Genomic DNA, 22,664 nt, shown 5'->3' with positions numbered 1-22,664 from the left:
CCTGACTGAATTTCATTTAGTCCTCCTTCCTAGAAAGCAATTTAGAGGCAAGTAAATACCTTCATTTAATTCCCTAATCCTGTGTGCATTTCATCTGATTTTGTATATATTAAACATTTGCCATGCTTGTGAGACAGTCAGCGTGATGCAGCTGTGTAAAGTAGAGAGAAAGACATTAATTAAAATGATGCAACAGAGGAAAGAAACTCTCAAACAACAGGTTTTGTTGCAGACATCTTCATGCTAGAATTTGACATGTAGTTAAGTCATCCTTCTTGGAAGGAGCACAGGGTGTTTTATATGAGGTTGTGTGAGATGGGAAACACTCTGCTAAGGGATGCAGGTGGTATTGGCAAACTTTGTGTTGGTGAAGAGGAGACTAAATCGTAAGACAGAAACAGAGAAGAAGATTGCTCTAGATGTCAGCTATTCAGTGGGAAAATCAATCCAGCCCAACTGTTGAGCCTTCAGGGGCACATAGCTCTGTCAGGGGTGTGTAGATAGGTGCTCGGCAATAGGTCTGGCCTTTGCAGTTCACAGCGGGACACTGCAGCTGCTTCCAGCCCTCCGTCTGTAGAGGAGCGGCTCTTAGGAAAATCCTTTTCACATAGGAACCATTTCCAAAGCAGTACACTGAGGTGTGATGTGAAACGCCTTGTGAGGAATGAAAGTTTGCAAAGGAAACCATTTTAATACAATAATGTGATACAAATAAAGACAGAGTTTTGAAGAGCCTCTTTAAGGATACTGTTCCACTGTTGGTAGTTGCTGATGATACGATGCAGCCAGGACTGTAATGTCAGCGTGCCGTTAGGTTAGCAGCTCCTGCATGTATGTCTATGTTACAAATCATAGAGTTGTCCTGTTGTACAACATGCCTCTGTGGCTTTGGTCTAGGTCTTTTTAGGTCCATTGGTGGTGAAAAATTACAATTTCTGGAGTAGGCAGTCTTGTTTCTTCCTGTCTAAGAACTGGGATTGGAATATCACTAGCCTGACAGTAACATCATTTATTTCAGGCACCTCCATCTGACTTCATACAATACTTCATTGTCACAGGTCTTACAACAGCCTATGTGTATAAATAATTTGATTGAGTACACAGACATAACAATCTCTGCAATAACTTTGCAGACAGAGTAACTGCCACCCACCAAACCTTTTGCTATTGTGCTATCCTTGAAGTGACAAGATTGACAAAAGGCAGTGAGGGAAACGACTGCTCGGTTGCTCTGACCCCACCTCTCAGTACGCGTTTAAGTATGCAGCGATACACCTTGGTGCCCCCTACTGAAGCATTCCCAATATCACAAGCCGTATATTCCTGTTAATTGCAGGCTGCAAGATCTTGGGTTTGATAACAAGGTCACATACTTGATTTCTCCCACAAGTGCTATCAATAATGTTAAATATACTTGTGGTTAGAAACTGTCTTTCTGTAGGCATTTCCTACACCTGTAGTCGCACAGGAAAGGTGCTGGAAGAGAAGAAGCTCCCAAAGATCCAGCACAGCATCAGTAACGTTAAATACTGGCTTTGCTCGTGTTCAAGTTCATCCAGGTTAATTACAGGGGCTGTTGAATCAAAATAGTGAGTATTATGATCTGATTTTACATGTTTCACTGCAGGGCCTTGAATACACAGGCTTCAATTCTGTGGAACAGCAGAGAGCCCTTGGCATTAAGTCTGGGATGAAGGGAATGCTTTAGCTTTCGGCTGCCAAGCTGGTTGCTGTTAGAGACTGCAGCATCTAACAGCGACCACAGCATTGCTATTGTCCTTCAGATGCTGTGGCAGGAAATAGATTGGCACAAGGATGCTCTAATAACGCCTTATTTTTTGTACCTTGTCGGCGTAGAGATGTTGGCAGCTTTGGCACAGGGGCAGGGAGAGCCACAGTTGTTAAAGCAGAAAACACTGCACAGGTGCCACAGCACAGGTGTCACTGCACACGGCCGGATTTTGAACTGCCGGAATGCAGCTGAGAGCTGAGCACTACAGCTTCTTACAATGAGCATCTCCGATAACCAGGCTGTTCATGGCTTACAGTATTTGTACTCTGACCATGTAACGGGATGTCAGGAGCAGTGCCTGAAGCTAGCTGTCTGAATACTGCATGTACATACACACGTGTGTAAACTGCTCCGCAGCGTTCTTTTAGAGGAGACAGTATGGCCTGTACTTGTGCAGTATGTGTGGCCAAATAGATGCCAATGCAAACACCTGAAGTTCTGCCTTGGCATATAGTTAGTTTATCAGATCATTGTGAGCACTGCTATAAATGTATGTAAAGAGAGAAAGCATGCTAACATCCTCTTGTCTGAAGAGGATTTAAAACACTTTTTGATATGTCTTCTTTTTACCAGCACACAGCTGGCGTTCTGACGGCCACTGAGAGCCCTCTTGTTCTGAAACCCACAACATCTAATTAAAAACCTGTAAATACTTCTGTATTCATGCAGGCTGTATTTATGCAGGTGTTTGGGATCTTTGTTTATGGACAATAAAGAGCAGCTCTCAACTGCCCCCAGGAGTGCTTCGTTGAACTTGGAGCTTGCTGTGCTGCCGCACTTTGCCATGCTGCCACGCACTGCCGCCCAGCCAGCAGTGAAATGGCTGCCCCCAGCCCATTTGCAGTAACAAGTGGGAGAGGTGGACGGTGGTTTGTAACAGCAGCATATCGGTGTCTGTGTCAGCATTTTATTTTACTAGTATTTTCGGCACTAGTTAAATTGTTCTTCTTTCTAGAAGATGAACAATGACACTTGAGGCATGGAGATGAGTGCTGGGAAGCACTGTGACTTGGCAGCACAGACGGTAGTGCACCCAGCTGGGGAATGGTGTGAAAGTCCACCCTGTGCCTCTTAAAACTGCCACGGACAAACCAGTTGCTGTTACTTGTGACGTATCCCATCTGTCAGCATTAGGACTTGTAGAGTGTGTTCCAAATAGTGTCACTTCAGCTAGTGAGCATCCCAACCCAAGCGTCACTGCGCTGCCACACCACAGCTGCAAGCTCCAATGCGGCTGGGCATCAGGAAGCTGCTACAGTCTGGATTGGTTTAGAAATTCATGTGGAGGATCCTGCTCGCAGCCCTAATATTAAAGTACTCTTGTCAGGAATGTGGGGAAATCCTACAAGGAACCCCCGCTGTCAAACAGAGTTCGCAGAGAGAGAGGAGGTCTCTTGCAATGAAGACAGAATTTTAAAACTCCATTATTTTAGCAGATACTTTTTGCGTGAAGATGGTAGCGCTCCATTCCAGCCTCACAGTATCCCTTACCATGAGTATACAGTTTCCATTCACCTCAGAGTTTGAAAAATAATAGTTAACAAATTTCTGTGGGAAGATGGAGACAGTATAGGTCATAATGTGTGCATTAGTTAAAACAGCAGTGATATGCTACAGATAATCAGCTCTAAACTTTGTTTGGTACTTTGATATTAAGACTTCAATAAAACTATCACTAAACATTTCTAATAGGTTATTTTCAGTGTCACTAGTAACAGCCAGCTTTAAAAAAGGATTCCTTTAAAGAATTGTGTCTAAAAATTACTATTTATTGAATATGTGAAAATTAGTTAGTTTCAAGGTGTCCTTAGAAAAGAGACTCAAATTTACTTTTTGAGGTTTGCATCCCAAAGAGACAGAGTCAACTGTCTGCACAGTTCTTTGGCCCAGGCTTGCCAACATCTGCTTCCAGCTCACATTCCCAGTTCTCTGCCAGGCTGCACCTGTAAGGTCAGGTGCTACCGGAGGTGGAAGCGTTGTGTTTCACTTATTATGCTGCTCTTTTCTAAGTTGCCTTCTTCCTTTAAACAGTTGATAAATTGCACTGTAAGGTCAGTTGTAAATCCAGTCAGTACTTGCTAGTAATTCAGTTAATTGGCAGGGTATGTGTTTTCCTTGTGAAATGTGAGCAGTTAATTGTGTTCATAGCTATTGCAGCCCCGTTGTTGCAATAATTTCACTGAAGGCAGCAGAGTAAGCCCTCATATTACACCAATAAGTGTTGAAAAGTTTATTCAGTTGTCACCTGTGCTGTAGGTGTCCTGTGTTCTCATGCCTCAGGAGCTCGCTTTACAGTGTATTTGGAATTGCAGAGGTATCCTCTCTGGTACTTACTCACATTGAGTTTCTTTAACGAGCTAAATTTTCTTACAATATTAATTTCTGTGCTTGCATCTAACAGTGGTATCTGCAACTGATGTTGATTAATCTCCAGCTGTTCTTATATTAACTTACTTTAACATGTTCACTGTTGCCATTAATATGGGGAAAGTATTTCAAGAATTGCCTGCTATAAGCAGTAGGGGGCAACACATCCACGGAATTTGTGGAAGTTTGACCTTTTTATTTCCAGTCTGCAAAGATGACAAAATACGTATATTTTCTGCGGTTGTTGTCGAACTGTCTGAACCAAATACTGACTTCACTGTGTTAATCTAAAATGCAGGTTTAAAATTTCCTGCATTCTACTAGGTGAGGAACAATATTGAACCAAAAATGCTGTACCTTTGTATTAACAACAAATGTTTTCTGAACTGCAGAAAAGATTATAAACACCATATAACCAGTAAGTGCAATTAATTTTCAATAATTCAGTGCCACGATGTTTGGGTGATTTCTCCAGGTTTTGTTGCCCTTTGGTGCTCCTGGAATGAATACCTAGGCAAAGTCCTTAAGGACCTAGTATAGAAAATTCCTTGATTGGTGTTCAGAGGAGCAGCAGTGATGAGGAAGCCACCCAGTCCTTCAACAGCTTTTGCTTTGTTTCTGACGAAATGGAAGCACGTTGCTGGCTTTGATTAAAGCTGACAGTGCTTTTCTCTTAGTTCCTTGCTGGTGCTGAATGCTCAACGCTAAAATCAGAGCGCAGGCCCTGTGCTGCGTGTGAAGCGGGGTGGCACGTGTCAGAAGGCAGAGCCCTAGCGGGGAGGGAAGGGCTGGAAGAACCAGAACAGGCAGTGATGCTGGGCTGTGACAGCAGTAATGGTCTTTTCACTGCACTCGAGACAGGCCTCCAACTGACCTCTTAACACATATATATGTCAATCTATGCATCTCGATTATGCTAATTCACAGTTTGAGTCCAAAATTGCTGTAACTACGGTTTGCTTTGTTTCTTAATGATGTTATCAATATATTTTTGTTCCTTTGGCATTGGAAAACAGAAAGATACTAAGATGAGGTGACAAAATAATTAACAAGTATGTGCATCTGTGTGAGAGGCAGTAAGAGTATTTCAACTTTCTATTGCTTTCTGCTTTTCTAATGGCTCTGTCTGTTGTGCATTACAAAATGGCAATATTGTTCTCCCAGAGGTCTCCCCCGGCCCCTCCCCCCCCAGGTAACTGTCTTTCACTCCAAGAGCAATCAGTGTATTAACCTCTCCCTCGCCTGTTCTGTTGCACAAACATCAAAACAGGGAAATGGAGCTTGGTATAAATCGTTTGTGGTGCTCTGGATGTGGCTATTCTGCAGCACACTTCAACCATTTATGCTGCTTTTCACAGCTGAATCATTTTTCATTGTTGTTGTTTTTGTCCTCCCCCTGTCCCCCCATCCTTGTGTCTTCTCTACTTCAGCGGTGATCCCCCTGACTGACTCTGAACACAAGTTACTGCCTTTGCACTTTGCGGTCGATCCTGGGAAAGACTGGGAGTGGGGAAAAGATGACAATGATAACACCAGACTGGCCAAGTAAGACCTTTCTGTAACTTTAGTGTTAAGCGTTAAAATGTCTGGAGCCATACCTGATTGAAGTACGGGGAGAGCTTCTAGCAGACAGACAGGGCTTTGTTCGTGCTCTCTGCTTACATGGCAGAGGACAGGGGTGGGTGTCCGGTGGGTGGTCATGTTCAGGCTGCTGTTACATCTCTCGCTGTTAACAAGTACTGCTTTTTCTTTGAGGCTTTTTGACTGTTTGTTCCCTTCTTTTTTCATCCTTAGTTTGATTCTGTCTCTCGAGGCAAAGCTTAATCTTCTGCACAGCTATATGAATGTAACGTGGATACGCATACCATCTGAGACACGGGTAAGGTGAACCTCCCCCTTGATCAAAACAAGAGGCGAGTTCTGAGGCGTGACAGGGTGTTGCACAGGGTGGGCTGCCTGGAGACACCTCGGTGTCCTAGCAGCAGGGACAAGTCACTCGTGGCACGTCACCATTGCAGTCAGGCTTATAGATTTTTCTACTTATTTGTTTCAATAACACGGTTGCTTGGTTTTTTTGCAACTCGTACTCTGTTCTGAAATGTATTTTCTAGCTTAATCTTTCTGTTACTTATTTCAGTAGTCCGTGTAGTTCAGAAAAACCTTAAAACAGACCTTTTCTCACCATTGTTTTCTCAGAACTTTGGCTTGTTCTCCTAATGCCACTGTTAGGTCACCAGTCCCAAGTCCTTTCTCTTTCAGAGAATACATTTGCACCCCATTGGACAGCTCCCAGTTTAGAGTGGCTGACAAGAGGCCACAGACTGGCACTAAACTGGAGCCTGGTTCTTTCAGAAAGCGGTTTTAGAACCATGCCCAACTGGCACCTAGTCAGCCGCAAATTTCTCTGCAAATTACATTGAATAGATTGAGGCGTTAGTCTGGAGGCAAAAGGTTGCTAGGAGAGGGTGGATGTGATTTAGACAGCCTACACAGATGGGGTTTGAAAAGAGGGAAAGAACACAAAAGGAGAAAGCATTTAACAGGCTGCAAGAGGGGGAAAATCCATTTTTCTACAGTTTCTACAGTGGTAGCTACCACGTCAGAAAAAGGAGAGGCAAAATGGTCCTGTAGTTGTAAGCTCTGAGCCTGAAATTTGTGAGAGCACACGAGCGTGGCCAGGTCCCCTTAGCACTGGGTTTCTCCTTTGCCAGTTGCAGGGAGAGAGAAAGCAAGGGACACAGGCATTGAGGATTCTTCTGTGACTACTTAGTTTTACCATTTTCTTACTTACAAAGTAACAGCATTGCTCCCTGCTGAGTGCTGGGGTGCTCAGGCAATTGAGAGAGAAAGGACATTTAAGTAGCCAGGGACAAGAAGCAGGCATGCATTTCTATACTGCAAGTATATACATCTGCAGAGCTCTGAATCGTTATGGTTAGTTAAATGTTTCATATTCGTCTCTAGCAGAATTTAGCTTCATGGTGCCTGAAAGCAAGGCTAAGTTTTGCAGGAGTAAATGAACACAGCCACATTTTAAAGTATCCTAGGATCCTCATTACTGCATATTCAAGAAAGATGTTCTATTACCTTACCTAAAATACAAATTGGAACTCGGACTTCTGACACCAGTTTTATCTGCATTGTACTTCCAGTCAGAATGAATGCACCTTATTGTATTTCTCAGTCTACTTGCTGAAGTTTAATATTTCGGGCAAGATGTTTAGCTCTGGTCTGGTGCAGCACACCTTTGATTTTCATGCACCAGAGACCTGAACAATGAAGAAACCAATTTAAATAAGTTGGGTTTTGAACACGATGAATTTTGAAACACTGCTAACGCACAGGTTTGTGTGCTGCATCCCCCTCTCAGCTTTCAGCAGAACCTCATTTCTCTTCCATCAAAATACTGTCGTTTTCTTTCCATGCTCTGTCCTCCCCCCTGGCTGAGAGGCAGCCTGTGTCATAGGTGCTTCCTGCTGAAGGGCCGATCCCTGCTGCCAGCCACGCAGCGGGGCGGCACAAGCAGGGCGGCTGTGTGCCCGCATCTGCCATTGATCAGGCACTGGTTGTCACAGAACCTCTGGATGACCGACCTCTGTCCTACAAACATGCTTGAAATGAGCCAAAAGCCACAGCAGGAATAAGCAAGATACATAGTCAGCCCAGCCAAATGAGCTGCTTTATTTGGTGAAGAAACCAGCCTAAAATGTCAGTGCATAAATTTAAAAGTACATTTGAAATCAGTGTCAAAATCTATAATGGATTTGGGGGAGGGGGGCGTTTGCACCAAGTCCCTGTGTGAAACTGATTTTGCGGTATCTAATTATAATTACTTTTCCATAGCAGGCCCCTTTGGCTCAACCAGAATCCCCTACAGCTTCAGCTGGGGAAGACGTTCAGTCTCTGGCTGACTCAATGGACTCGGACCGAGATTCCATCTGTAGTAATTCCAACGGCAATAATGGCAAAAACAGTAAAGAAAAAGAAAAGGACAAACAGAGAAAAGATAAAGACAAAACCAGGACGGATTCAGTTGCCAATAAAATAGGAAGCCTCAGCAAAACCCTGGGAATTAAACTGAAAAAGAATATGGGTGGTCTTGGAGGCCTGGTGCATGGCAAAATGAGCAGAGCCAATTCAGGGAATGGAAAAAATGGTGACACAGTAGAGAAGGTCAAAGAGAAGAAGTCCAAGTCTCGAAAAGGGAGCAAAGAGGAATCGGGACAGTCGGCGAGCACTTCTCCATCCGAAAAGACCACTCCATCTCCGACTGACAGAGCTAGCAACTCACCCACTGAGAAGGTGAACACTAAGTCCTTTGATAAGCAGTCTGACCCATGGAAGTACAGCACTGACGTGAAACTCAGCCTGAACATTTTGAGAGCTGCCATGCAGGGCGAACGAAAGTTTATTTTTGCCGGCCTTCTTTTGACCAGTCATAGGCATCAGTTCCACGAGGAGATGATAGGCTATTACCTGACCAGTGCACAGGAGCGTTTCAACGCAGAGCAGGAACAGAAGAGAAAGGATGCTGAGAAAAAGGCTGCACTGAATGGGTCATCTAGCAGGAAACTGGAGCCAGAAGCGTACTCAAAAGAAAAATTAGAAACGTCTCCTCAGGATAGGGCATCACCCGTCTTGCCTCAAAGCCATACAACTCAACTGGTTTTAAAATTTAAAGATCGCACTAGTCCCACTCCTGGGTCATTTTCTTCGCCTAGTAATGGTGCTAAGAAAAGTGGACCCATTCCGGTATCTGCCCACTATAGCCATACGCCACCTGTTCAAAGGCAAAGTGTCATCCATTTGCATGATGTCAACTCCAAGCCATCGAGCTTCCAAGATGATACCTACAAGCCAGTGGTTGGCACCTTAAAAACCTGTGCCACCTATCCCCAACAAAACAGATCACTGTCTTCTCAGAGCTATAGCCCAGCCCGGATATCCGGGATCCGTACGGTGAACACGGTGGAATCGCTGAGCTATGCCATGCCTACCGAACACAAGTCTCAGACATACACAAATGGATTTAATACTGGTGATATTAGAGACTGCTTAGAATATGCTGATGAGGATGCTCCTCAGACCTGGTTGAACAATGATAAAAATCAAGGCAGAAGCACAGTTTGCCCAATATATTCCATCCAGCAGAACCGCTGTAAGAAGGAGAACTGTTCCTTTTATGGTCGGCCTGAGACTGAGAATTACTGTTCGTACTGCTACAAAGAAGAGTTAAAGCGCAGGGAGAGAGAAAGCAAGGGACACAGGCATTGAGGATTCTTCTGTGACTACTTAGTTTTACCATTTTCTTACTTACAAAGTAAACAGTGTTGAATTGCAGTAAAAGGAATCCTTAAGAAAAGAATAAAGGATTGATGAGTAAATAGTGTCTAGCTTTTCGCTTTTCCGGGGCAATGAGGAAATAATAGGATTAATTTATCATAAAAAAAAGTATTATTTTCCATTTTGTCGGTGTCTTTTTTACATACACTGGTAAGCTGAAGGGTTGTTTACTCCTTTGTCAGTGCTGTGTATATGTTTGGTCAAAAATTTACTAATGGTGCCTGAATTTACACTGACATCACTCAGGTAGTAGAATGATAGGGAAAAGTCATAATACCGGAGATGTGGTGTTGTAGTAGGGTAGTATCTGCCTTGCAGACATTTGGAATTCTATAGCTATTATGAGAGTATTTTTTCCTCAGTAAAACCTAAATTTTTCATAGCCTTTTTTTTTCAGGAGGGTAGTGCTTTTGCATACTGCACATTTTTAACACGGCAGCATATTGCATTGCTACTAACGTTTGTACTCATTTCAGTCTAAAGTTGAATGATTCTGGGAAAATGGGAGTGAAAGGTCTGAATTCATGAGGGCTGTAGCCCTTTTTTATTTTAAGTTCTTACCAGTTATTTCTACATTTCCATAAAAAGGTAGAATGAGCCAATTTTATTTGTACTGAGTATTTCAACAGGTTTTATAAAAAATATATGATGACTTGCAAGACTTCACGTCACAAAAAATCTCCATATAGTATAGTTTTGGGCACCTGAATTTCAGTAGTATTTCCATTTCTGTTAAAATTGAGAGGCGTTAAATGAAAATCCAAAAATCTTATTAGATTTGGATAATTTGGTGACCAGCTAGGAAAGTTAGGATCATTTTAGAGCTGAATGAACTGCTTGTCAAAACAAAGGTATTGCACCAATTGATTCTCTTAGCCATTGCATGAATTTAATCATTATTTATTCCTTTCTCAGCATTATTGAGTGATAAGTTATCGCAAATATAATTACTTCTTAATGTTTCTTGGAAGTCTGGTGGCTCCATCTATTTTCTGAGTCTTCTCCTAGAGTGAGTTATGTACCCCGCAGGAGGTTCCAAGATGGCTATAAAGTATCTCCAGTATGAATTGCAACTCCTAGCACATGTTTGCACAAGTCTGATACCCAGATATTTACAGAAGTATCTGCAATATTTTTGAAAACAAAACTTTGCTCATAGAAACATTTCTGTAAAGCAGACACTGCAAATACTGGTAAAGTATGTGTATGACATTAGGAAGTGTTCTTCAATATAGTACTCGCCATTTTTGCACCCCTCCATCACCAACTGGTGTAATGTAGTAAGAACAGATCTTTAGCCTTTTTGCACTTGTAAGCAATGGCTCATTTACTGTCTACCTATTTTTTTTTAAAAAAAAGAACCCTCACTTTCTAGAAATAGGTGAAGTGCTGCCTCCAAGACCGATTACTCTGCCACCTGAAGATGCAGAACATGAGTTCTGCCTTGCTCGCTATGGAATAGCACTTTTCTGGCCCGCACAGGAAAGGTTCTTTGCCAAACAGTCTTTGTTCCTGATTCTTTGCTGCTGTAGCCCAGTTTTTACTCTTGACGTGGGCTCCACCACTTCCCTTGCTTACAGTTAATCCTAGTGAGCCTTGAAACCAAGCCTGAAGTAGTCTGTGAAACAAGATACACAAATTTATGCTGACATGTGCTGGCTTTCAGGAAAAGCACATAAGCTTTTGCTAATGTCCCACTGAAATCTGTGCAACTGAGCATGTACTTCAAATTTACCATATCTTTAGGTTTTCTGCTGAGTGGGATATTTAAAGAATCATTTCAAAATAAGTCCATTAGCCACTCCTAAAAAGCCACGGTCTGTGCTGTGAATCCAGACCTGTACTTTGTATTTGTGCCATTACTGACTGTTACTGAATTTGCATTCCTTCACAAGAGGGAGGTATCGGTGCGCGTAATGAGAGGGGAAAGCTCCGTGTGACTGCTGTCCCTCAGGTAAGCGCACTCTAAACCCTGTGCCTCCGGCCGCGCGCACTGGTCACCAGTGCCTGTTCTGGTTAAGGGTGGTGGTTACCTGCTGGTTCTCATCAGAGAAATCCGGTTGCAGATCGTGCTAAACCAAGCCAGATCGCGTTAAAGCACAACAAATGGCATACTTATTTGTGTTTGTTGCTGCGACTGAGGAAAGTGGCAGGATAGAACTTCAAGAAAAAAAGAAATATTTAAGAATTCATAGAGCGTTAGAGTAGCAGTAGCATTTGATACTCTGAGAATTGCTTCTATGTAAAGTGCTTAAGAAATCCTACATTAGCAGCCAGCTACACCAGCCCCCGTGTATTTGTCAGCTGTATCTGTTCTGAATGAGGGAAAAAGTAACAGCACGTATGTAAAAATAAGCCATTACCATGAGAATTTGCTGTTTCCCATTTTTCAAAAGAGTTGTTTCTATGGTATGTTTTTAAGATCCACTGCTCACAAAAGAAAGATTTACAGCTGGACGATATTTAGATAAATTACTCTGTTCTGTATTATTGAATAGACTGTACCTGTATGTTAGATTATTTTGAAAAATTAACTGGTCTTCTGAATAATAATAGGCTTGTCTGTGTAGGGTACCAAGCTTTAGTATTCACTATCATCGTCAAGTCACTCAGATATTTCCATAAATATATACCACTACTGGATTGCACATTTTTAAATATCTGTTATATGAAATACTGACAGAACACTTTTTAGTTGTATCTGTTTCCTCAGAATACTCCTCTTGGTATATCTTTGAATAATTTGCTTAATATTGCTGTTTTCTTTTAGAACTGTCTTCAAATACCCCACTATTCTTTTGTCCCTTAACATCTGATACTGAAAAGAAGCTGCAGGCCTACAATGCAATTTGCCAGTTAAATTCTACCCACCTTTTCATAGTAATTGTCCTATTTTCTGGATAAGTATTACTGTGATTTTTTTAAAAAATATTTTTAATTTTTTATTATTATTATTATTTCTGAGGTATTTGTGGCAGTCGTCTAAAGAAGATCCCATAGCTGGTATTGAACAGTCCAAACATGCAGAAACAGTGCCTCCCCCTGAGGAAGGGATTGTCCCCCTAACCGAAGAGCCTAGCGATGTGAGGACATTTTCTACCTATTTTTTCCCAGAGGGAATCCCCAATTGCTCATGACTTGCAATCACCAGCACTGGAAGAAATTGTGTCATTCCTCAGCTAGGTATAAGAGGGAATAACCTTCAAATGTATTTTTCTGTTGCACTAAATGGCTAACCTTTGACTGCTCTTTTGGTTTATTTTTCCTTACATTGAAAGCTATAGGTAGCCCAGAGGCCAGCAAGCCCTTTTCGGTGCCTGGTCTGCCCTCTCCGTACCTTCCAGAACTTAGTCCCAGCTGTACAGAACTCAGTTTTAGTTTTGCGGGACCCTGTTTGTTTCTTCTGTTAGCTCAGGTGGCTGCAAGACACGTGTATTTTTGCAGTTGCATGTGCTTTTCCCCCCTCTCTCTCCTTGACAGGGATTCAACAATTTTCACTGTTGTCCGGATCTCAAAAGTACGAACTAGATCCTGGGTAGGCTGCACCTTCCCAGAACAGAGCCAACATCACCGGGAGATATTTAGGTTGGAGGAAGCTGGATTTTTTTTTAGTCTGTGAATGTACAATTTTTCTAATTTAAAAAAGGCTTAAACCAATTATGCAAGTTTTTTACATTGTTCATAAACTCTGATACAAAGGTCTGTTTGTAACAGAGGACACCTGTAATACATAATGGGTTTCAGTCACACTTTATATTAAAGTTCCATTTGAAATGCTTTATAAAGAGTTAATCAACTATTGCTAGATTTTACAAGTATTTTTTCAAATGTGGCTATCAGTTGTAGCATACGGCTAACAGGCAGCTCATTCAGAAGAAGGTGGCACAGATTATCGAAGGTAACTTCAGATATTTTGGATTTTAAAACAATTGATTAACCTTCTGTTATTATGGTTCATTACGCTTTATAAATGCGATGGAAATACAGTGTGTGGCCCAGCTTTAGCAATTACTTCCTACTTCCTAGGTCAAAGGCAACATTAAGGGCATCAGTGAAAGGAAGATGCTGTCCTTGGGGAGTTCCCTGTTCCTTGTTTCTTAAGAAGTCTAAGTAGGCCAAGTGAAGTCTTCAGAGTCATCTTTTCTAAAGCCACAAAGTTGATGATGTAAGCAGTGTTGCTTGGCACGGCGTTGAGGAGGGATGCTAACATGGGTTTGCGTGCCGTGTGGCTGCAGATCAGGGCAGTCTGCGGAGGCCGTAGCAGTCCTTGCATGTATCGGCATATTCAGGGTCATCTACTTCTCGTGTGGTGGAGGTGTAGATATCAAAAAATCCACAGCACAGATCTGACAAAAAAAAATACTGCCCTCTAACTCTGATTCTGCAAACAGTTAAACTGGTGCTTAACTTCACCGCACCCTGACATCAAGGAGACTGCTTTTTTCCAGAAACTTCATGTAACTGTTAAGAAAAAGCATAAATGTTTGTGGGATCCAGGCCTAAGCCTTTAGCCAGTGTTTGCTCCCCTCGGGCTGCCTGGTGTTACTCTTCCAGTGAGAGAATCGATGAGGATTTTGCCCGAGGAGGCGAGGGGAGCCTTCGGCCTCTCTAGGCTGGCCCTGCTGCCCTCTGAAATGGGTGGGCAGGGTGCCCCCAGTAGTGGGCCCTGCCGTCAGGCCTCCGTGGCACTCAGGCGCCTGCAAGCTGGACGTGAAAGCAGAGTAGGAGCTAGTAAGGGAGTAGGGTCTTCGTAACGCTGGGAACGTTTTGCACAGGCCGAACCCCGTATGTTAATAGAAACCACAATAATCTTCAATAAACACAGGTCCAGAGAAGCAAAATAACTGGTGGTGATTGTAGATGGCTTTTCAGCTTAGGGTATTTGAAGAGTATTTGTTTTAGGGTATGGCAGCTCGCGCAGAGGATCGCGAACAGTATATAGCATAGAGCTAAAATTATTTCAGTAACAGACAGTAGTACCTGTTTTAATTTGCACATTAAGTTCCAGTGTATATGACTAAAATATTATATTGTTAAAAATGAAAGGAAACCAATAGAGGTGTTTGTAAGTATGTTCTGTTTGTAGACAAGGCTGTATTATGTTGGAATTTTACAAGCCAAGTTTAAATTGTAATATAGAAATTATTTTTATATTATTTTCAAAATATGCTACAGAGCAATATTTTGCACCTTTATTATAAACAGGGTCATCATTTTAGTAGGTTACCTTCAGAAATGCTGGTAGAAATTAACCGTGAAGAATGCTTTGTAAATGTACTTGTTTCTAACTGCTCTGTCTGTTGTGCACATCTATATCTAATGCGCGTTGAATATACAATTTTTTTTCAATTGAAAAGCTTTAAATTTTTCTTTATATATTTTGGTACAACACTGTCCCTCCCTATTCAATTCCACTCTTTTTTCCAGTCCTACCAGTCACCATTTTTCTAAGCAGCTTCTGAATAAATGTTCATCTGGAAAGTTTTCTTGACAAATGAAACATTTCTGCACAGATATTGATTGATTTAAGACATTCATAATACACCTTGGATCCACTGGAGTAGGATTACTTTGCTTTTAAAAAAATAATAAAACAGAGATTTATTATTCCTTCAGAGTGAAAATCAAGCATTAATAACCAGTGCAACCATTTAACATCTGTGGGAAGAAAATCACTCTAGATCATAGAAAAGTCATCCTCTAATTGGCAGGTTCATTGTGTCTTAATATATATCTAATATGCATTTTATTCTTGCAGATTAAAGTGTTCAGATTTTATTTCTTCTTAGTTCTTTGTACTGTACATATCAGTTACTGATGATCTGTGCAAAAAAGACTTTGCAAACTATGCGTAACGTTAAGCTAGGAGTCAGTGTAGTTTTTAAAATTCCATAAATTTTGTGGTTTAGTTTGTTGGGGTTGGTTTGTTTATTTAAGAATTACTGTTAAGGTATGTACTGCAACCAAAATTCTCAAGTCTGGGTGCCTAACTAACGTTAAGATTCTGCATCTAGGTTTCTCCTAATAGAGTGGGTTTAAGGTGTGCTGAGCATCAGTTTCTGTGGGAGGAAAAGTTCTTTCTTGGTTTCAGAAAATCAAGTGAGCATTACTCCAGCACACGTTCAGGGCTTTCCTTTGTAAGTCTACACTTCTTTTCAGTCAATGGAATTTACATTTTCTCTTTAGTGATTTTCCACGTGTGAACAAATAATTTGGCTTATTCATAAAGTGATTGCTTGCCTTGTACCAAACCACCACATACCTGTCCATTTAACTGTTGCATTCATAGTGGGGCTAGTGCGTTCCACCGACCTGGGGGGATTATGAGACCTTTTCTTCTTGGATATCCTGATCGCTCTGTTTTGATTATTTGATTTTCCTCTGAAATGAATGTGCTGTTCTGACTGCTGGTCAATGTCCCATTACCTGAATGCACGTACTGTACCAAGAGGATTGAAATGGCTGATGCACATTTGCACTGCGGAACACATGATATGGGTAAAAGCCACCATGTTCCAAACAGCCTTAAAATTACGACTCTCTGGGGACTGAGAGTCACTTAACTGGATGCAGCCTCGGTCCCAACTGCTTCATCTAACCATGGCTGTAAAACACTAGCCTCTGTCGTCTGTGTAACTGTTTTGTATTCATCTGAATAACCTGCCATCTTGAAGGCTTTTTTCCTTTAAAAATTTGTAATTCTTTGACAAGTGTCATTGTGTCAGGAAACCTTACTCAAAAGAGGAGATAAGATGTAAAATTCGAGAGATAATGGTAGCTAGCGGAGTAACCATGGCACCAAAATGCTGAAAAGAGGGAAACCAGTGAAGATGTATCAAAACTTATTTCCTGTCAAGTCTGGAAGTTTTGTAGAGGCTGTATTCTCAGAAAAAAAAAAAAATATTTTGCCAATCATCTCTGCATCTAATGTAGTCTCTTACTTTGTGGCAGAGGTTTGCTGTTGGGGAAGAAGGGAGAGAAAAATGGCAAGTTTTCTTCCCTTCCTAAATAAAGCAATTTCTACTCTAGTGGCAGTCATCTGAGATTGCAAAAATATAATCCAGTGTTAGAACTAAACAGTGCCTAACTCCTGTGAGTTGTGTATTTTATTTTAATTTTGCCCCTTTCAAATGCTCTTTTAAAATAAAAAAAAAAAGGGGGGGGGGTGAGGGGAAGTTTAAAGAATAAGCTTGTAGGACAGTTACCCAGTTCTTCCTTTTTTTCACATGCAAAATCCATATAAGCTTGAAAATGGAGTTACACTGGAGTTGCACTTCCCCTCTCAGGCAAGTTGAGAGGTAAAAGCTACATTTTTAGGCAAAACCCATGTAACTGCTTTGCCACAGAATAAAATTAGAACGCCTTGGCCCAGGAGCTTTGCCTGGCAGTATGTTGGGAGCTGGAGAGCCACGGCCAGCCTGGCCGAAACAGAGCAAGCCTGGTCGTTCTTGCCTTTAGAACAGACAGTTAGTCCTGGCCCGTGGCGACTGAGCGGTGTCTTTGCAGTAAAGATGGAGCAGAACACTGCCTTGTCACTTGCACCAGGTTTAAGTAACAGAAAGCCTTTTCCCTGTGCTTTTAGTTAAAATATGCAGGAGGATGTAGCAGCAAAAGATGGCACCTTGGGCTCACAGAATGCCCTGCATCTCCTTTTCATGGGCTTGCAATCAGGTATGAATTGAAACGCAGCCATGTGGGCGTGACAGAAGCGCTCTCATCTCTGAACTTTGCAAATTGTGTGCACTTACGTTTTAATACTAACAGAAATATAGCAATGGTTTTATCGTTTATTTGCTCAAGGTTCTGAGTACTGTAAATATGGCCTTTGTGTACTGCACACGGTACGTGTCCAGGACAAACGATGCTTTTGCCTCGGAGCCGCTCAAAGAGCTTTGCATGCACATGATACCTGTCTCTGTTCAGTCACCATAAACCAAGGAGAACAAACGGGATTTAAGCCTAGATTAAATAATTCATGGAATTAGCCACCAACCATAGTATTCCAGGCCAGCTTTGACAGCTTTGTATAAAACTCTATCCCAATGATCTAGTTGAGGTTTGTGCTCTTTCCCAGGCAGGAGCAGTTACTTCTGCGTCTTTTCCAAGCCTTACTCTGCTAACTCCTTGTTGCACTTGTGATCTGCTGGTCTTCTCATGATTCAGCTGCAAAGCAGTTTTTCAAATCTGCATAGACCTCTTGTCTGTTACTGGAATCCATCTAGAGCTTTATTTTCTGTTCAATTGTAAGACGCAGAATACTGTTATAAACTTGTCCTAATGCCTTGACGTTGACGGTTGCGTGGCTGAAAGACTTTGTTCTCCTTGGAAGGCCTCGTTCTTCCTCGTTGATTCTTGTGACTGACATCTTTGTATGGAAGAAGCTGAATGAAACACTGAAAATGTCAATGCTGTTTACATGTATTTCTGCCATGTGGTGTAGTTTATCTTTTTTGTTACACAATTTTGTGTTGTTAAAACTCAATGCCTCTCAGATACGGACGAATCTTGAAGGATAGTCTGAATTATTATACACAAAAGGTATATGTAGCTAATTCATTGTAACTTTACTATTACTGTTGTATAATGTGCCCTCCCCAAATTGTTTATCTTTTTTGCTGTTGCTAACATTTTCCCTTTCATCTTCTACTTCCTTAGACAAATTCTAAAGCTCTTTGTCCTTAAAGCCTGTGGTAGATTTTCCAATAATGATTTGGCTTTCTTAGCTCAGTTTGCATATAGAGTGGCTTGTCTCCCCAATCAGGAATTAAAATAACACAGATGTCACACCCGTAGTTTACAGCAGTTCATTTACTCCTTAACTGAGTCTTTGTTCAATTATAACCAAAGCTAATTTTATGAAGTTTAAAAGATCAGGACAGGTAATGTGACACTTTCTAATAACCTAGCAAACTCAGCATTTTTAAAAACGTAGAAATAGTACAATGAACATACTTGTACTTGAAATCCGTGTTTCAAAGATGGACAGTAGCTGGGTCTCACTGAGGCTCAAGTGAATGTTAATAAGGAATAAAGCAAGTCTCACTGATTTTTGTTGGCTAAGAGTTCAGCTTCTTGGTAGTCGTACCATCCTCATTTTCCAGAGTCTGAGTCTGAGTTTCCTGTTGTCTTCTATAAGTTTATACTGTTTTAGCAAAGATTGATTTATGATTTCAATAAACAAAATGATAGATATACCAGAAACTTATTTAAAGCTGAAGTGACTTTTCAGGTTTCTCTCTGTTTGACCATTTTCATGCAAAACTTTTACCCCGTATGAAAGGAGTGAATTTTTATTTTCCTATTCCCTTCCCTATTTGCAATTTAAAGACATAATTGGTTGCAGTCACTTTCATCTGCACACAAAACAGCTGATAATTTTTAAGCTGACTGCCATGTCATGTTTAAACCCATGGTTCAAAAGAAACCAGGAGCATTAATTAATGTTAAAGGATAATGAATTTTTTTTGTTGTGAAAGGTGTGAGTTCTTGAGAACCTTTTCTACATGCAGTTTTCATTCAAATTCAATTTAAATGTCATTTTTAATCTGATCCATACTTCGACAAAGATGATGTGTAAGAGCTGTTTTTAGCAGTTGGATTGTTACTTTGTAAAGTATTAAAGCACTAAACCAATTTTTGCAATAGGTAGTAAAACTTGCTTTTGTTTTGAAAAACTTCCAGTTATAACTGTCGCACTTTTTATAGCAGAACTGTATTTAATTTCTTTCTTTTATGAAAGATTACTCAAAGTAACTGATAGCTCTGTAATCCGTGTGAATTGGCTTCTCCATTATTTGAAACTGAGAGAAGCTATAATGCCTATCCAATAAAATTAACTTATTTCTAAAGTATTTGTTTGCTTGAATTCTTGTTTGTGCTTTTTGTGTGATCTCCTCAGTGTTATGCTGGGGAAACACCGCAGCCTGGAAGGGCAGCAAGGGGCGAGGGGCACGCCGTGAACTGCGGGTGGGGGGTAACTGGGACGTCGCTGGCTCCCCTCCTGCAGCCGCCAAATCCACTCAGTTTGACTTCAAGGTCTGCATGAGGTGGGTCACCGACGGTCTGAGGCAAAAGCCAGACATGAGGCACTGCCAGGCCTGTTCAGCTTTTGCTTCTACAGTGTTCCCAGTTCCCGGGTTCCGAGGGCACAAGGGCCCCCTGTGCCGTGCCACGGGCTGGGCTGTGACCTACCACCCTCGGGACATCCATGCCCGTGCTGTCAGGTGGCAGCCAGGGCATTTGTCAAACATCTCTTGGTGAACTACAGTGTTTCGTTAGAAAAATCCCAAGTGCTGAAGAAGTCATATTAACCCATGGTAAGTTGTGCCAACAGTTAAGTAGCCATTTTTAAAAACCCTTTTATTTCTAACCTGAATTTGCCTGACTCTGGTTTCTGCCGTTGGGTCTCATCTCCCCCCTGTCTGATGGAGGAGCTGCCCTCCAGCTGCTTGTGCCCTCTGCGGGGCTGTCCCTTAACCTCTGTGTCAGGCTGAGCAGGTTGTGCTTTCCAAGGCCATTGCAAAGGCGCAATTCCAGTTCGTGGAGCGTAATCCTTCTCATGCCTGTGCTACAAGCCTTCTCCAGCCTTTTAACCCCTCCTTGGTCTGTAGATACCTGAATTAGACCGAAAGCTCTCTGTGAAACACACGCCAGCTCCAACGAGAAGGAATCCAGGCAGAGACGGCCGCAGGCTCCGTTGGACTGCCCCTCTGCTGAATGTGCCACCGATCCTGTGGAAGAATCGACATTTTTTTCAGCATAAGTTTATTCCCTAATTGAAACGATTGTCTGTTCATTCACAAAGATGTCTTCACTCTTTCTGGCTGTAAGACGTACAAGGACCTCTCACCCAGCTGCGCTCTGACCCGGCGTTTTTCAGAGCCCTTGCTTCCTGAGCTAGAGTCCTCATCTGGTGAGTATAGCCAAGCTGATGGGGTGTCGTCCTAAATCTCTGAGTTAATTTTGATTGTATCAAACACACTTGGTTTGCTTGTACCCAGTTTCCAGAGCAATCCTGATTACTCTGTATTAGCAGCCAATCATTTAGTCTCCTAATATTATTAATAATTCTTTTAAGCACTGTCCCCTGGTGATCGGTGCCGGCTGGACACTCTTGAGGCAGTGGGTTGGTGAGAATTTATCGGTTGATCTTCTAATCTTTTCAAGTAATCTAAAAAAGGTTTGAAAGGGCCTATTTTTTATATCATAATACTGACTTTATTTATTTTACCCTTGTAAATCATTCTTGATTCAAGTTCCATATTAACCATTTCATTATTGTGCCTGTGTTCACAGCGCGCATTTACCTTCAGTAGTTGCTGCTTGACACCATCGTGAATTTGATTTGGGGATAAATCAGATAGTAAAATAGTTTGGGGAAAGGAGATAAAATAATCTTTGAACGTGTCTCCCTGTTCTGCAGATCTCAAAGGTTTCTGCCCACAATATGCCAGCCTGCCATTAGGGTTTCCTTCTTTCCTGGTGCAAACAAACTGCACCTAAAGACGGAAGGGAAGCTAATGCTCGGCAGAGGTTACGGACTCGCTCAGATCTGTGCGTTTCATGAAGAATTTTCTTAACTGGCGTGACTGGTTTCTAGGAACATGGTTCTTAAATATAAGGACATCGTAATACTAAACTTCCCTGCCTGTGTGATTGATACTGGAATTAGCTTTATCGCAGTGGTACGTTAAATAGCTCTTGTGTTCTCATCTTGTGTTGATTTAGAGGGCACAGTCACACAGTGTGCTCAGCACGATCAGATTCCTGTGTCTTTCTAGAGCTTTATAATCTCCAAGAGGCCTTCATGAAAAGAGGGCAGACTTACTCGTAGAGCTGGAATTTACACTCAAGAAACACTTTGACTGAAGGATGTTAAAGCAACATAAGGCTTTACTTGTCGAAATCTAGCATTGGTTGGCCTCCCGGATTGGCATCCTGGCCAAAATCCAAACACTTGGATTCCTTCAGCTTGTTCTGGAGGTGTGGTTCCTTTTCACTGTGTGCTCAGAACGATTACAGGCGAGTGTTCAGTCAGTCCAGAAGTTTGGAAAATGGCATTTTAATTTATGATGCGTGTTGCTAATCTCTCCTATAGAAAGCTTTAAAGAGGAAAAGCAGCGTTGGTACATAATGACTTCCTTTGGGTCACCCTGTCAAACGGCTGTTTGGGGTGAGCCCCCTTCCCCGAGGGCTTGCTGCCTGCCACCCCTGGACCACCAGTACCAGTCACCCATCTACTGGTCTCCCGCTGCGGGGATGCAGGAAGCGGTGCTGGTATCACATACTGCTGTGCAGAAAACTGGTGATAGATGCTTATTTTTAACAGCATCTAGTGAAACTGGGATTTCTCAATGAAAAGAGAGGAAATAGCCCACATCTGCAGAGCACCGATAAAAAGCAGTTCTCTGCAGTCTGTCAGCTTTGTTGTAAGTGATTCCAATTTTCTTCTGTGGCATTTGTTTTTCCTTGCCAAACTAACTAGCATTTATAGTTGATTTCTGGTAACTTCAAATCCTATCCAAAAAGTTATATAATTTACTCCTAATGTTGTCGTCTTTGCTACAGGATTTTTTTTTAAAAAAAATTCATTTGTTTGATTTCTACACAGATGGCTCAGTTAAACTTCACATGTAACTAGAAAATACTTCTAAAAAGCAGCATTTTTTGGACCCCTCATGTGAGTCAGATTTCTAAACTTTGCCATTCATAAGATCAATACATTTCAAGAAGGATTACTGACGGGGTAAAGTTTACCCCTAGAACTACAGGGCAGCTCTCAGCCAGAACTATTAAAAAGCACGTCATAGATGAGTAATCTGACTGGATTTTAATACTTCAAATAGTTCAGTAAGTAACTAGCTTGAAAACAGAAATGTTTCACAACATTAACCATATGCAAGCGCATACTTGATTTGACTTTACAGAGTTGTGTTCCGCTTCCTGTGGTCTCCTTAAATAAATCTATGCATCACTCTGAGTTTCACCACATTTGAAAGACTCCCTCTACTTACAACACAATTGCAGTGTTTTTCTTCACATAACTACATTTGCAAGAAAAAAGGGTGTTTTAAAGAACAAATTGAGTACCTTTCCACAAAACTCCGCCTAACTTGGATGCCTTGCTGAAATAAAGCTGTTCATATTGTTAACTCTGAGGAAA

General features: G+C 41.6%; 1 protein-coding gene across 6 annotated transcripts in view; it reads left to right on the top strand.

The window, feature by feature from the left end:
* Window positions 1-19,353, top strand: part of OTUD7A (OTU deubiquitinase 7A) — a 146,908-nt gene extending 127,555 nt beyond the window's left edge. For 5 of the 6 annotated variants that reach the window (XM_037395360.1, XM_037395362.1, XM_037395359.1 and 2 more), the window contains 3 exons: window positions 5,590-5,704; window positions 5,954-6,038; window positions 8,003-19,353. In XM_037395360.1, coding sequence (XP_037251257.1) covers window positions 5,590-5,704; window positions 5,954-6,038; window positions 8,003-9,433 — 1,631 coding nt within the window. In that variant the 3' untranslated portion in view covers window positions 9,434-19,353. The remainder of the gene's footprint in view (window positions 1-5,589; window positions 5,705-5,953; window positions 6,039-8,002) is intronic. The other variant, XM_037395363.1, reaches the window with a different exon arrangement.
* The last annotated feature ends 3,311 nt before the right edge of the window (window positions 19,354-22,664 follow it).

The sequence above is a fragment of the Falco rusticolus genome, chromosome 7, assembly GCF_015220075.1.
Source record: "Falco rusticolus isolate bFalRus1 chromosome 7, bFalRus1.pri, whole genome shotgun sequence".
Taxonomy (NCBI): Eukaryota; Metazoa; Chordata; class Aves; order Falconiformes; family Falconidae; genus Falco; species Falco rusticolus.
Note: the sequence above shows the minus strand (reverse complement) of the source record. Positions and strands in the feature narration are given on the sequence as shown.